Source organism: Microcaecilia unicolor, unplaced genomic scaffold (assembly GCF_901765095.1).
Source record: "Microcaecilia unicolor unplaced genomic scaffold, aMicUni1.1, whole genome shotgun sequence".
In the NCBI taxonomy this organism is placed as follows: Eukaryota; Metazoa; Chordata; class Amphibia; order Gymnophiona; family Siphonopidae; genus Microcaecilia; species Microcaecilia unicolor.
In genome coordinates this window covers 1-16150 of record NW_021963796.1, presented here as the reverse complement: position 1 = coordinate 16150, position 16150 = coordinate 1, and the positions used below count along the sequence as shown (strand labels likewise).

The 16150-nt window shown below is 46.6% G+C and overlaps 1 protein-coding gene across 1 annotated transcript in view; it reads left to right on the top strand.

Annotated features, from left to right (window-relative positions):
• The window catches only part of LOC115459640 (SET domain-containing protein 9-like), a 37950-nt gene extending 23667 nt beyond the window's left edge, over window positions 1-14283 (top strand). Inside the window, exons 3-4 of the mRNA XM_030189444.1 lie at window positions 5492-5615; window positions 13953-14283. Of these exons, the coding sequence (XP_030045304.1) occupies window positions 5492-5615; window positions 13953-14094 (266 nt within the window). The 3' untranslated portion in view covers window positions 14095-14283. The remainder of the gene's footprint in view (window positions 1-5491; window positions 5616-13952) is intronic.
• Window positions 14284-16150: the final 1867 nt, after the last annotated feature.

Below are 16150 nucleotides of genomic sequence, written 5' to 3'. Positions count from 1 at the left end.
CCTCCATCCACAACAGCCTGATTACTTCCAGATTTAGGTGTTAAAGTCTGAAGGTAAATTACCCTTGTTATGGGTGGTAGAGACTCACCCGGCATCCCTAGGACTTCCATCAGATACTTTTTAACCATGTCAATAGCCGAAATAATAGGAGATCTGGGGAAGTTGATAAGCCGCAAATTGAGTCGTCGCTGTTGATTCTCTAAATATTCCATTTTCCGTTTGGTGAAATTACTATCCTTAATTGTAGCTTTATTCAATTTCTCCAGTCTCTGAAATTTTTCTTCAAATTCTTGAGTCATAGACAACTGGTGGGCATTTATCTGCTCTTGGACTGACAGAGCTTCAGCTAATAGCTTAATTTCTCCTACATTTTTAACCAAAACAGCTTGTAGTGAAGAATGCATTGAAAAAGTTAGGTCCCATAGTGACTCCATTGTCACAACGGCTGGTTTTGCAACTACTACACTCAAATCAGGAAGGGGAGCATTGGTTATCTGTTTCAAACCATCACTCAGCACAGAAGAGAAATTTTTAAATCTCTGTCCTACCAGACAACCCTCGCTTCCATCGCGTTCGGTTGGGCTCCCTTCCTTGTGGGTCCCCTCCACTTCGGGCATGGGAACCGCCAAGGCACAACCCTCTCGCTCACTTCCTGGTTGAGGAGGCGCCGTACGGACGTCGGGGCTGAGAGAAGCCCCGTCTACGCTGCTGACCGAGTCGATTGAAGCCGGTCTGATAGCGGGAGATGAAGTCATCCGAGGTCCCAGCGTTACTCCGAAATTCTCCAGCTTCGTCTGCCTCGAGAGGGGGATTTCGGCGGGGGTAACAGGAGCTTCCCTCACCTTTCCTCTCCGCTTCCCCATATCTTGGGTATTCGGATACCACTCGGGATTCTCTGCTGGAGCGTTTCCTGGTAAGTCAGGGGTAACGTCTCACATCAGCGCCATCTTGGTTTCCAGCAGAAATTTCATCCTTGTGCGCTTCTTAACGGCAACTTGATTACATCACCGGGGGGAGGGGGTCTGTCAGATTAGGTTCACGTCCCACTTTAACTCTTTTTTTTTTTGTGAGCCTTCCAAGAACAGAAAAATAAATACTGTACCTAAATATATAAGTCACTTACAAGCTTGAAGGCCATTGAAGTGGTATACATTCAAGTACAGTAGGTATTTTTCCATTCCTGGAGGGCTCACAATTACAAAAAAAGAGTTAAAGTGACATTTAAACTTGGGTCCCTTGGTTTGCAGTCTGCTGCACTTCTGCTCTGCCTAGATGTCTATGTGGCCATTTTCTAAGAATCCTGCCATACAGATGTTCATGTCCCTTGTTGTCAGTCTCTTGTATTTTCAAACAGGAAATCTTGAGCTATTTCCTGTTTGAAAATACACGAGATGGATGTTCTGACATGGACATCCCTATTCTAATTTGGACTTCCTTTCGAAAATACCCCTCTATGTTAGCTTTGTTTTACATAGTAGCATAGTATCAGGATTGAACTTCTGAACTGCTAGCAAAAAAAAAAAAGGAGGAGGAAAAACCTCATGTGAAAGTGAGCGATGAACAAAAGGAGTGAGGTAAACTCAAGGAGGATGTCACAAAGTCTTTAATGTGAATAGCATAATATCGACCCTACACGGTCGTGTTGCTGGCTTGACAGTGTTCTGCAGCCCAGCGTCTTTTTAACTGAAGATTTAATTGAAGTTCCACAGCCAGAATTCCAATTTTATTCTTCAGTTAACTTCTCCACTATAATACAAGAGATACACCTGACCCCTGAGGCAGGCCTTCGTGCCGAAACATGGCCTTGTCGGGTTGATTGTATGCTATTCACATTAAAGACTTCATGACATCCTCCTTGAGCTTACCTCACTTTTTTTGTTCATCACATCTGAACTGCTGACATTTTTCAGGGACTGAACTGAAAATAAAATTTATTCTACCTTTGTTGTCTGGACATTTTATTTTACTGCTTGGATAGATCCCAGTTTCTTCTTTCCACTTTCTTTGTGTTGGTCTTCATCCAAGTTCCTTTCCAGAGTCTTATTTTTATTTATTTTTAAATCTTTGCTTCCTTTTTACATTTCTTTGACATTTGATTGTTCCCTTTCATCTTTATTTCTCAATTTCTCTCTTCTCTGTATCTCCACTCACAACTAGATTTTACTACTCATTCTCCCCTTCTCTCACCTTCCTGTCTTCACTCTTTCTCTTTGCACCTCTCACTTAACCTACAGAATTTCCATCTTCCACTCCCCTTCCCTGATTTATCTTCCTCCAAGTCTTATACTGTCATCAACCCCAGATCCTTATATATCATTAACCCGTCCTGGCAGGTAACCCCTTTCTTCATTCTATTACGAACTACCCAACTTCCCACTCCTTTCACCCCATTTACAGGTCTGGCCCTTTTGTCTTCCCCTATATACTCCCTCTCTACCCTTTTCCAGGACCCTTTCAGATCCTTATCACCCTCTCTCCCTCCTTCCAGACATTCTTTCTTCTCACACCTTCCCTCTCTCCAGATGCTCTCCTAACTCCCATCCTTCTTCCCTGTCATTCCCCCTTTCTCCGTTGATCTCATCGCACCACCTTTCTACAGATACTTTACAATATCACCCCTTTCTTTGTGCCTTCCCTTCACCCTGACTCCTTCTCATCCTCTCTTTCCAGAGGCTTTGACCCCTTCCCTCCTACTCTGACACCTTCTCCTTCTACTTTGATGCCTACTCGCCACTTCCTTCCCCCTCTGACCTCTTCTAACCCCTTCCTCTTGTCCACGCCAATGTTCTCCCTCCCTTCCTCCCTTTCTGCAATCTGAGCGCCTTCTCATCCTCTGCTTCCTTCTAGAGGCTTTCAGGCATCCCGGGTGCTTCCATTCACCATGGCTGCGCCAGTCACAAACCCTGACACCATCTAACAACAGACAGCAGGAAATATATTGAATTCTAGGTCATCATCTGTTGCTATAGGGCCTGTCTTATGCAATGAACCACAAAATCTTCCAGATCATCATGAAACTGGGTCTGTGACAGCAGGGGATGATGTGCAATTAAATGCACCCCCTGCTGCTGGTTATAGTAAGAATACCTGTTGAGAAAAGCAAGAGCCAGAATGCCTGATTGCTGTCAGTCAACCCATAGTGGCCCCTCAAGCCTCTTATGCTCTCTTGTATAATATAATTAGAGATACAATTTGTATTTGTTGATTGAACTAGATCTATGTTACAAGAAATGGAGGAAATGGCTGAAAGAGCAAGATCACTGTAAGGCAGGTGTAGGGGAGGAATGGTAGAAGACCGGAGACAACAAAAGAATAGGAGAACCTGGAAAGACAATTAGGAGAAGGTAGATAGAAGACAACAGAAAAGGGAGACTGAGACCATCATGGTTGGAAAAATAAAATGCCCAGTCAACTCAGGTAGAGAAAAAACACAGTTTATTTTGAATTTTAAAAAATATATCACCTTTGAGAAATGAGACCAGCACACAACAGTGGAGGAGACCAAAAAAAGATCTTACATCAAAGGTGTCCAATAAACAGTTTATTGAGATCATTGATGTCTTTTTATTTTCCTCATTATGGCTCTCTTCCCGTGCGACAATGCCGATGAAGCCCATTCAAGTGAATGGGCTTCGTTGGCATTGCCGAACCAGGGACCGCTAGCACAGCTTGATACAAGTGGCCCTATGTAAGGAAATGTGTTTCTATTTTTATTTCTGTAGTGTTGCACAGTGTGGCTTCATGGGATTTCTAGTTTCGTTTTTGGCTGCATATTTATATTTCTAATTTGTGATCCCTTATTTGTATTTGGTGGATTTCTGACTGTATTTTCCATTTGTGTTCTAGGTAATGGATTCTGCTAGCATGCAGTTTTTTTGTAGAGATCTGTAGCAGTTCTATTTGCTCTGTTTTCCCAGGAATGAGTCTATGGGAGTTGTGCTGTCTTTTTCATAATAGGATTACTGTTATGGTATGATAGGTTTGCTATAGGCTGTAAGTCAGGGTTGGGAAACCACAGTCCTCAAGGGCCACAACCTAGTTGGGTTTTCAAGATTTTCACAATGAATTTGCAGATATTTATTTGTATGCAATGGAAACAGTGTTTGCAAATCAATCTTATGCATATTCATTGTGGAAATCTTGAAAACCCAACTGGGTTGTGGCCCTCAAGGACCGTGGTTGCCCACCTCTGCTCTAAGTGGTCGTTGCAATGTTTTGCATTATTTCATAATGTATCTGGCAGTCGGCATAGAAGGGAAGTTGTATTGTTGTTACTGAAGGAGTCACAACAATTTAAAATTAAACTTTAAATAAACATTTTTAAAGTATGATTTTATAGAATCATTCTTGGAAAGAATTAGGGGGGGGGGGGAGGGTGGTCATGATTATTGTTCTGTGATCTTGGGCTCTGATTCTTTTAAGTACCTGTTAATGCCTCTGTCCTCTGCTCATAAGCATGCCTGTGACCTCTTTTCTCTCTCACCTCTCAAGTTTCTTTCTGACAACTTTGCCATGGACTCACAGCTGATAGCAGGACAGTAGAGTTAATGGCATGGCAGGCCAAGTGTTTTTCTAGCCATTCTTCCTATCATCAGTATGTCTCCCGGTGTGCAATACAAATCTGCAGAGTATGAGGCAGGGGCGTAGCCAGACACCAGATTTTGGGTGGGCCTAGGCAAGAATTGGGTGGGCACCAAGTGTTCTTCCCCCCCCCCCCCCAAATAAAATCTCAGCTGGTGGAAAAATGCTTCTTTCCACCTTGGCAGCAGGAATGCACTGAAAACTGAGCATGCGCAGGTGCCGGTGTTGTGGAGAGTAGTGCTTTTGTTACCATCAGGGGGAAATTTTCAGCTGGCGGAGCTTGGGATTCCCACCAGTTACCACTAAACATGTGCTACTGTTGGGTGGGCCTGAGCCATAAATGGGTGGGCACTGGCCCACCCAAGCCCACCTGTGGCTACGCCACTGGTATGAGGCAGGTCAGACTGCTGGTCTGAGTTGTGACCCATGTGGGAAGGAGAGATACTGGTGACAGGAAAAGCAGAGAAGCACTAGGCCCTCCACACTGCCTGCTGTGCTCTCCTGCTATCAATCTGGGACTGGACTACTTTGAGGGAGAGAGCAGGGGGCCAGAGGTATTATGTATATAGGGAGGACACCTAGTACACATGGTACACCTCTACATGGAGTTAGTAGTCACACATTTGTAAGGGCATGAATATGTATTCAGTTTACTGAGAGTATAAGCCTGGCAACACATCTTTATCAGATAATTCCTTTAGTAGCAGCTGTTTTACTACCTTGTGTCCTTGGTCTGTTGGAAAAGTGCTGGAACTTTGCTGTTTACTGGTTTGAATCATGGTCATTGTGCCTAAATGTGCATGAACCTTCTTGTACACAGTATCCCTAGGTTCTAATGTAAAATCTGGCATGAATGTGCAAAAATGTTGGAAGCAAATCAGACTTTTTATTGTCCTCTGTCCTACAACAGGTACAGTATACCAGAAGCATGAACCTATCTTCTTCCAGTCCATTGGAAATCCATTTGTTTTCCGATGTATTGATGGCATCCTGATTGATGGAAATGACAAAGGGATTTCAAAAGCTGTGTACAGGTAACTATATACCCAAAAGAAAGAAAGAAACGCAGAGATGTATATTGTTATCCAAAGCTTTTTTTTTCCTGTCCCTTCCCAATATGAAATATCTTCAGCATTGCCCCTGCTTTTATCAATCATCTCCACTTAAGTAAGGCTCAAGTATGGCAATGCCCTTATGGCATAGAGGAGGATGTAGCCTTGCAGAGCTAGCCCCATTACTGCTCTTTGATTGGCCATAAGAGAATATTTGTATAAAATGCATCTATATTCAATGTCCTATTTTATGTGTATTTTATAAATGCAGTATGTAACAAACCAATAAAGAAAAAAAATAGGTAAAGGAGCACCGAAATGCTTCTGTCTATGGCCTGTGCCCACTGGTAGAGTCCTTGGACCAAAGTTAGCATGCAGGAGTTAGTCTACAGACCTTTGCCCTGACTGAGCTTGAGAGGTTTCCCCACAGAGCCCCAAGTCTTTGCCCAATGGCCTTTTCTGTATGGCTAGAGTAGTAGGACCCCATGGGTATGCTACCAGTGAGTAGTGGCTGTTCTTTCCTTTGACTCCCTGCCCATTACCCTTTCATGAAAGAGAATTGGCAGGCCTAAGGAAAAGAAAAAGCAGAGAGGTGTTTAAGGCTGTTGAAAGACTTGGGGGGGGGAAAGGATGGGAGGATCCTCTCACCTTGGTAGTCTTTCCCCAGAGCTAAGGGAATTATACCCATATGAGGAGAACAACTCCATAGTCATTAGATTGTTCAGCCAAAAGAAACTCTCCTTATTATGCAGGTGGTTTTAGCACTTCATATGCCCAGGTGTTACAAGAGGAGGTTTCTGAAGGGGATCCAGTCTTGGGCTTCAAAAGTCATAGAGATCCTTCCCCCTTTACAAGGCATTTTTTTAGGTGGCACTATGTGAGGGTAATTCAATGATGTTCATGTATATTGGGGCCGAACCATACAAAATTTTGTGAATTAAGGTACATAGCTTGAATGATATTCTATCTTTTATTGGCAGTCAATGCAAATCATACAGAAGGGGGGTTGCTTTGGGAAAACATGGTAGTCTGAATATGAGATGTGTGGCAGTGTTTTGAGTGGTTTGTAGTTTTTTGAGTAGAGGAGTATGGTAGCCGTGTTAGTCCACTCTTAAGGTTATCAATAGAAATCAAACAAAATAAAACATGGAAAAGAAAATAAGATGATACCTTTTTATTGGACATAACTTAATACATTTCTTGATTAGCTTTCGAAGGTTGCCCTTCTTTCTCAGATCGGAAATAAGCAAATGTGCTAGCTGACAGTGTATATAAGTGAAAACATTCAAGCATTACTATGACAGTCTGACAGGGTGGGTAGGAAGTATGCATGGGGACATCAAAGCATATCATGGATATTATAACAGGATGGGTGTGGATAGGTGAGGGAAGGGTGATCAACATAACTCTGTTGATCACCCTCCCCTCACCTATCCACACCCATAGTTTTTTGAGGAGATCCCCTTTAAGTCCTGCGTAAATAGAGTTGCAGTAATCAATTTTTTTTTAGGACTAGGGGTTGAACTAGGGTATGGAAGACTGGTTTTACGAAGAATGGTCTTAGTCTCCTCAACTTCCATAATTAATTGAAGAACCTTGAGTCCACTTTGGATATTTGGTTATCTAGAGTGAGAAATTGTCAATTGTGATTCCTAAGATTTTCATAGTTGAGTCAAGGAGATATATGATGTTCTCAGTGGTAAATGATTTAAGATTTATAGTGTGATGAGGACTAGTAACTATTAAGAATTTTGTTTTATCGGTGTATAGTTTTAATTTGAAATTCCTTGTCATCAGCAGCCGATGAATCCATTACGAATGGGTTGTGTCCACCTACCAGCAGGGAGAGATAGAGAACACTGAAAACCATAGTGCCTCCTGGACGGCTAGCTCCATCTGCCTCTCAGTATTCTCTATCTCCCAGCAGGGTTGGACGCAGCTAATTCAGTTCCTTCAAGAATCTGCCTGGGGTGGCGCCTGTGCTTTTGCCAGTTGTAGCAGGGGTGTTGTGGCTATTGCAGCTCCACTTTAAAGGCACATAGGTTAGCCCTTTCCCTGCCTTACCCTTCCCCCTATGTGGATGCAGGCATATAGGTTTGCCCTGTCTCTGCCTTTCCCACTCTCTTCTATGTGGGTGCAGGCACATTGGTTCGTCCTTTCCCTGCCTTTCCCACTCTTCTCGACCTCCGGAGTGCCTCTGTAGCTGTTGCCTCTAACTTTCCTCACAGCGTTAAAAAAAAAAAAAAAAAAAGGGACGCGCTTGTTAGTGCTGCGATTCTGAGGCTATCTTCTGTCTGTGCAGCGTGACCAGAGCTTTGGGACTCGGTTGGGTGAGGTAAGAGCGTCTTGTAGCTCTTCCGGGGAGGGCCCGCGATCGGGGCGTTTTTGGCGTGAATCCGCCATTTTGAAAATTTCTGCCGTTTTCGGCGATGGCTGCGGAAGTTCTTAAGCGCTGTTCACGTTGTGGCAAGCGCAGATCAGCAGCGGGGCTCTGTAAATCGTGCTCTTCAGACATCACGGCTGGCTCGAGCATGGCAAGCGATGTCTCTTCCCGCTTGGTGGAGCTGGCAGCGGGCGCCATCTTGGATGCGCCGCATGGCCCGACCCCCGCAGGAGCGGAGGGGTCTGAGGCCGGAGGGGAGTCTCAGATGGAGGCTACCAGAGGAGCTGCTTGCCTTGGATTGGAACCGGGAGACCAGGGTGAGCCTTTCTCCCCTGAGTTTGTGTTGCTTTTACTTAAAGCGTTCATGTTAAAGAGGGCTCTGCCGCAGGTGTCTGACTCTGCGTTGCTACCTGGTTCCCCTCCGGTGGAGGCCAGCCCGGGATTGCCGTCAGGCATTCTTTCCCCAGACAGTTGGCCGCATGACAAGCGTAGAAGGGTAAATTCCCCTTCAGAGAGTGGCGCACCCCCCTTCCCCCCCTCCCCCCGTGGTTGGGCTGTGGGGATTCTGAGGGGTCTGGTAGGCCTTTGTGGTCTGAGGAGTCAGAGGAAGGTGCTGGATTGCCACTGGATCCAGATGATCCCACCGTGGTTAGGATTTTCCACCGCGAGGAGCTGCCAGCGCTTATTTCTGATGCCTTGCAGGCCCTCTCTTTGAAGATCCTGCACTTGGCGAGGACTCCTCTGGTAATCCGAGGATGGCAAGTACTAAGAAGCCTGCTCGAGCCTTTCCTTTGCATGACTCTATCCAAGAGCTTATTTCGGCTCAATGGGCTGACCCCGAGGGGCCTTTGAAAGTTGCCAGGGTAATGGGGCACTTATACCCTCTTAGTGAGGAGCACTTGGCACGCTTGGCCGTGCCTAAAGTAGATGCCCTAGTCACGGCTGTGACGAAGAAGACTACCCTCCCAGTGGAGGGAAGGGTCGCCTGAAGGACATGCAGGACTGACGGCTGGAATCAGCAATGAAACAGTCCTTTGAAATTTCAGGCCTAGCCTTATGGGTGTGCAGTTGTTATGCTGCTCAAGCCTGCCTCGCTTGGTTGCAACAGGCAGTGGAACAGCCCGGGGATGGAGTAGAGCCCCTTGTGGAGGTGGCACCACAGATGGAGTCGGCCTTGTCATTTTTGGCTGATGCCCTTTATGATCTGGTCAGAGCCTCGGCTAAACAGATGTCTGTGGCGGTGGCCACTCGCCGCCTTCTATGGCTACGGCATTGGGCGGTTGTCATGGCCTCTAAGCTATGGTTGGTGAAGTTGCCCTTCCAGGGCCTTCTCCTATTTGGTGAGGAGTTGGAGAAAATTGTCCAAGGGCCTGGGGGATGCCAAACCCCAGCGGTTACCAGAGGATAGGCCGCGGCCTTCTTCCAAGGGTCAGGGCGGTTCTCTCCTCTGCCAGACCTTGCTCCGTGAAGCTAGAAGGTACCGCCTGGGATGTTCTGCTGGGTTTACTTTGCGTGCCCGTTTTCAGCAGAGGAACTCCTTTTGCTCGGACAAACGCGCCACAGCGGCCGGTTCAAGGCCTGGAGTTCATGGGCGACCCTCTCAATGATGGTGCGCCAGCCCACTCCTCGATTCCTGCAGTTGGAGGACGTCATTCCCTCTTTCTTGAGGAGTGGGTCAAGATTACCTCAGATCAGTGGGTTTTGGACCTGATCAGAGACGGCTACAGATTGGAATTAACTGCCCCGGTGAGAGACATGTTTTTGGAGTCCCAATGCGGCACTGCCGTCAAATGGGCAGCAGTAGAGGAGACCTTGCAAGGCTTGTTGCACCTGGGAGCGGTGATCCCTGTGCCTCCCGCCGAACACGGCTACAGTCATTACTCCATTTATTTTGTGGTGCCGTGAAAAGGCGAGTCTTTTCAGCCCATTCTCGACTTGAAGAAAGTCAACGAGTCACTCAAAGTACGGCATTTCCACATGGAAACCCTGCGCTCCGTCATTGCGGCGGTACAGCCAGGAGAGTTTCTCATGTCTCTGGACCTGAAAGAAGCTTACTTGCACATCCCTATTTGGCGCCTGCACCAACGGTTTCTCCGGTTTGCGGTGTTGGGAAAACACTTTCAGTTTCGGGCCTTGCATTTTGGCCTCGCCACAGCTCCCCAAACCTTTTCCAAGGGAATGGTGGTAGTAGCTGCCTTTCTCAGGCGAGAGGGTATCCGGGTTCACCCGTACCTCGATGACTGGCTCATCAGAGCGGACTCTGCAGAAGAGAGTCGTCATGTAACAGCCAAAGTGGTCTCAGTACTGCAATCTCTGGGCTGGGTCATCAATATACCCAAAAGTCACCTGACCCCCTCTCAATCTCTAGAGTATTTGGGGGTTCAGTTCGACACGGCCTCGGGGTTGTTTTTTTTACCTGAGCAAAGGAGGTGCAAGCTTCAGACCCAGGTCCATCTGCTCCTGAGGATGCCTCGCCCGCGAGCTTGGGACATTGTCCAGCTCTTGGGGTCGATGACGGCCACCCTAGAAGTGGTGCCTTGGGCGAGAGCGCACATGAGACCGCTGCAGTGTTCCCTGCTACAAACGTTGGTCTCCCATTTCCCAGGATTATCAGTGCAGACTCAGTTGGCTCCCTGCGGCCCGACTCAGCATGGAGTGGTGGCTCTCAGACAGCAAGCTGCGGCGAGGAATGCCGTTAGCGCTCCCCGACTGGTGCCTGGTGGTAACCGATGCCAGCCTGAAGGGCTGGGGAGCTCATTGCCAGGAGAGGCATGCCCAGGGTCTGTGGACACTCGAAGAATCGAAGTGGTCCATCAATCGCTTGGAGTTAAAAGCAATTTTCCAGGCGTTGCTGGCCTTTCAATCGACCTTGGAGGGATTGGCTGTCAGAGTGCTGTCGGACAATATGACGGCAGTGGCCTACATAAATCGTCAAGGTGGAACGCAGTGCAGAGCACTGGCCGCGCAGGCTGCTCAGATTTGCCACTGGGCCAAGCTGCATCTACAGTTCCTGTCAGCAGCTCATATTGCAGGTCAGAGCAACGTGCAAGCCGATTATCTAAGCAGACACCACATCGACCCAGCGGAGTGGGAGTTGGCAGACAAAGTGTTCCTTCAACTCTGTGCCAAATGGGGAACGCCCGTAGCGGATCTGATGGCGTCAAGCACAAATGCCAAAGTCCCGTGCTTTTACAGCAGATGGAGAGATCCTCGCTCGGCGGGGTTGGATGCCTTGGCTCAACCCTGGCCTCTGGGCCTCCTATATGTGTTCCCTCCATGGCCCTTGATAGGGCGAGTACTCCTGCGAATTCGGCTGCACCAGTGAGTGGTGATTCTCATTGCCCCGGATTGGCCCAGGTATGCGGGCCTCCGGCGGATGCTGGTGGAGGCTCCTCTTCCTTTGCCTCTGGTACCGAACCTGTTGACGCAGGGCCCGGTAACCATGGAGGATCCCTGCCACTTTGGTCTTATGGCATGGCTATTGAGAGGGTGCAATTGAGAGACAAGGGCTATTCTAACAAGGTCATCTCCACTCTTCTTGCAGGCCCCAAGCGGTCCACTTTCCGTTGCATATGCCCGGATTTGGCGCCAGTTTGAGGCTTGGTGTGTTCCAAAGGCGATCACACCCATGCGGGCTTCTGTCTTGCTGATTCTTGACTTTTTGCAGGATGGTGTACAAAAAGGCTTAGCCTATAATTCCTGCGGGTGCAAGTGGCAGCATTGGCATGCTTTTGAGGGAAGGTCATTGGCCTCTCCTTAGCTGCACATCCAGACATTGCACGGTTTCTTAGAGGGGTGCTTCGGCTCCGTCCTCCCGTGCGGGCACCTTGTCCGGCTTGGAACCTGGGGCTGGTATTGAAGGCTCTACAGGGTTCGCCCTTTGAGCCGCTGCGGCGGGCTTCAGAGAAGGATATGACTTTAAAGGCAGTCTTCTTGGTGGCCATCACATCGGCGAGACGGGTGTCTGAGCTCCAGGCGCTGTCCTGTCAAGACCCATTTCTGCAATTTTCGGAGTCCGGAGTAACAGTACGTACTGTGCCTTCCTTCCTGCCTAAGGTGGTTTCAGCGTTTCACCTAAACCAGCCTATTTTTCTGCCCTCCTTTTCTAGGGAGAAGTTTCCAGAATCCTTTGGGCAGTTGCACCTTCTGGATGTGCACAGGGCTCTGTTGCAGTATCTGCAGATCAAATGCTTTCAGGACCTCTGATCACCTTTTTGTATTGTTGTCAGGTCCTCGCAGAGGGTCTCCAGTGTCTAAAGCCACTATAGCCCGTTGGCTTAAGGAAGCCATTTTTTCTGCATATCTGCTATCTGGCCGGCCCTCCACCTGACGCCTTTAAGGCACATTCCACAAGAGCGATTTCCTCCTCTTGGGCTGGAGCACTCTCTCTTCAAGAGATATTAGTGCAGCTACTTGGGCTTCTAAACTCTCTTTGCCCGTCATTATAGGCTGGATGTGGCTGCCAGGAGGGACGCACTTTTGGAGCACAAGTGCTTGCGCGTGGTGTGGCTTGTTCCTGCCCTATCTAGGGATTGGTTTGATACATCCCATTCGTAATGGATTCATCTGCTGCTGATGACAAGGAAGGGAAAATTAGGTTCTTACCTTGGTCATTTTCTTTCCTTTGTCACAGCAAATGAATCCATGAGCCCTCCCTGATTGACTCTGTTTTGTGTTCAGTTTTCCTGCAGACATGTTCCCTCATTGGGAGAAGTTGGAAAACAGTCTTCAGGATTTCTGTTCTACTACAGGAGGTTAAGTTCGTCCCTCCTTTGAGTTACTGCCCCTGTTCTGGGGTCTTCGTTCGCTGTGGGTAAAGTTCATGTTATTCTACTTTGTGGTGTAACACTGCTTTGGAAGTTTCAAATACTGAGAGGCAGATGGAGCTAGCCGTCCAGGAGGCACTTTGGTTTTCAGTGTTCTCTATCTCCCCCTGCTGGTAGGTGGACACAACCCATTTGTAATGGATTCATCTGCTGTGACTAAAGGAAAGAAAATTACCAAGGTAAGAACCTAATTTCCCTTGGATGCCCAAGATTCCATTAGAGAGATACCCAACCTGATGATATGAGTAATTTCATTTATTTCTTTATTGAATGGAATGTAGATGGTAACATAATCTAAAGGAAACACTCACGTGATCCCAGAAAAACACTCAGGGGGTTAGAGCCCTCAATCTCCTGACCAATTTAGGGGTAGTAGAAGCATTTCAAGACAGAGGTGGAGAGTGGGTAACAAAATGTGAGAAAGGAGTGATCTGACCATGGAATAGGATAGGTAGAAAATGAAAGTGAGCTATTACGTGCAGATGTAACTTAATGGCAATTTGAATGCTCAGTAATTGCAAAACTTCATGGTAATGTTTCGAGGAATGGTAGGGGTTCAATTATTATGTTACATAGGGGACGAATTACTAATGCATGTTAACGCAAGAGCATATACCATGCACTACCTGCCACTTGTGCAGTTAATATTCATTGGTGATATGCATTAATTGCAGTTTGGTGCTCCCTCTGTTTTTCCACCACCCTTCCCCACATTATCATAAAATTGCATGTTGGGTGTTTAAAGCTTTATACTACTGATGGGGTATAGCCAAAGATTCCATGTGAAGATTCCTGTGCAGGTCTTCTTCCTACAACCCTTCCAGTGCATCTCAGCCCTCATCTGTTTTTTTTTTTTTTTTTTGTTACATTTGTACCCCGTGCTTTCCCACTCATGGCAGGCTCAATGCGGCTTTCATGGGGCAATGGAGGGTTAGGTGACTTGCCCAGAGTCACAAGGAGCTGCCTATGCCTGAGGTGGGAATTGAACTCAGTTCCCCAGGACCAAAGTCCACCACCCTAACCACTAGGCCACTCCTATTTAGTTTTGAATGGAGACTTTCCATTGTGCTGATATGTTCCAGTCACTCCCCTACTGTGCTTTAATTGCAGGTCATGCAGCAGGAGAGACCAGCTGGGTCCTTTTAAAATGAGTGATGTCACCTGGCTTACTTCCTGTCCACAGAATCCTCTTGCTGTTGGGCAGTATGTTAATAATTGCTCAACTGGTAAATCCGAGTGTGTGTGTGTCTAACATTTTGGAGATTTGATTTTGGGGATCAGATTCACTTTTTTAATTTTTTCCATCCAACTGAATCCAAAATAAAAAAAAATAAATTATACATAAAGGGTTGAAAATGTTTGGGGACAAAAGAACTGTCTGAAAATTTAACAGAATGGCCAACACAGATACAGACACACACACATCCACAGGTACACCTTCACACACAAACAAAGCAGACACACATGCAAGCAGAAGATTTTGAAATAATTCCATGAGGTATGTTCCTACTACTACTACTACTATAAATCATTTCTATAGCGCTACCAGTCGTACGCAGCTCTTCACAAATGAACATGAAGAAAAGACAGTCCCTGCTCAAAAGAGCTTACAAGTTCCACTTATTTTCCCCACCATTTACCTCCTCAAATTACTTCCACAACCCTATCCCTGCTGGGCTGGGATTTAGTAATTCACATGTATGTTTAATTCTCTTTGTTGAAATTCTGCTGTGAAAATTAGTAACTGAAATGTAGGTTTCTTAATGGTTGTAATGTGCAGTGACCCTTAGGGGCCCTTTATTAAACCGCATAAGCATCTGCACGTGCCCAATGTGTGCCAAAATGGAGTTACCACCAAGCTAAAGTGTGGCTCTTGCGGTAATTTCATTTTGGCACACGTCCAATACATGCATCCGAAAATTATTTGCGGGCGCGCTGAGTGGAATTTGGCGCGTGTAGGTCATTACCACCTGGTTACCGCGTGAGACTTTCCTGCTAGGTCAATGGCTGGCAGTCAGGTCTCAGACTCAAAATGGATATGTGGTAATTTTCATTTTGCCGCACGTCCATTTTCAACAAAAATTTTTAAAAGGCATTTTTACAGGTGTGCTGAAAAATGACTCTGCGCACGCCCAAAACACATGTCTACACTATCGCAGGCCATTTTTCAGCACGCCTTTGTAAAAGGGCCCCTTAGTGACTGAACTATGTAGTTTGATACTTGTTGCAATATGTACAGCCTCTAGTGGTGAAGCACGGCAATACCTTTCACTTTGATACTGTGGCACCTGTGATCTAAATGTACAATACATTTTGAAACCTGTTCACTATGACATTTAAAAGTCTAGTTTCATTTATTATTATTTATAAACCAACAGAATGTTTGGGACACACCCCAATTCGTCTCTCTCCCCTCCTCCCCATGTCAGAGAACATCCAGACACATACAAACATGTGTGTTCATACATACTCATATGCACACACCTACACACACATGGAGCGGGTTAGAAAGATTTCCATGTCACGCTCTGCATGCTTTCCCCACTTTTTTTGAGAGCCTTTCTTTGTTTTCCCATATCTTTCTGCAGCGGCTACAGCTCTGAGGTGAGTGTGAGACTTGGGGGATAGGTCTAGGAACATTTTCAGCGACAGAGGTGCTTTCTTTTTCTAGGCAGCTGTCATGGACTTCTACCAGCTATATTTTGTGAAGGAGGTGGAATTTCAGAAGTGAAAGTACTTTTTGGTAGCGGAATGAGAGGTGGTGTTTGAATTGCATGGAAACTGAACAGTTTCAGTGCAGCCTAAGATGGCATATAGTAAGTCAGCTGCTCACAGAGGGGCTGATGCAGAAAGCACTTCAGGCTTAGCTGCAGGTTCACGCAGGGTTTTTTTTTTTTTTTTGTTACATTTGTACCCCGCACTTTCCCACTCATGGCAGGCTCAATGCGGCTTACATGGGGCAATGGAGGGTTAAGTGACTTGCCCAGAGTCACAAGGAGCTGCCTGTGCCTGAGGTGGGAATTGAACTCAGTTCCTCAGTTCCCCAGGACCAAAGTCCACACCCTAACCACTAGGCCACTCCTCCATAATTACAGAGGAATTGTGCGTGGGTGTTAGCTTGTGTGGAAAGACACAGCGCAGGCTGTATTAAAATGTATGCTGATGAGCTAATTAAAGTATTCCGTGCAATGCAGAGAGTACAAACCGCCCACTTTTGAGTCTGTGTATGCTTCGGTCTACTAGATTCATGTCCAAACTCTGAGCAACAGCACAGAGGAACAGAGAGCTTCCATTCCTGATGGACTGGA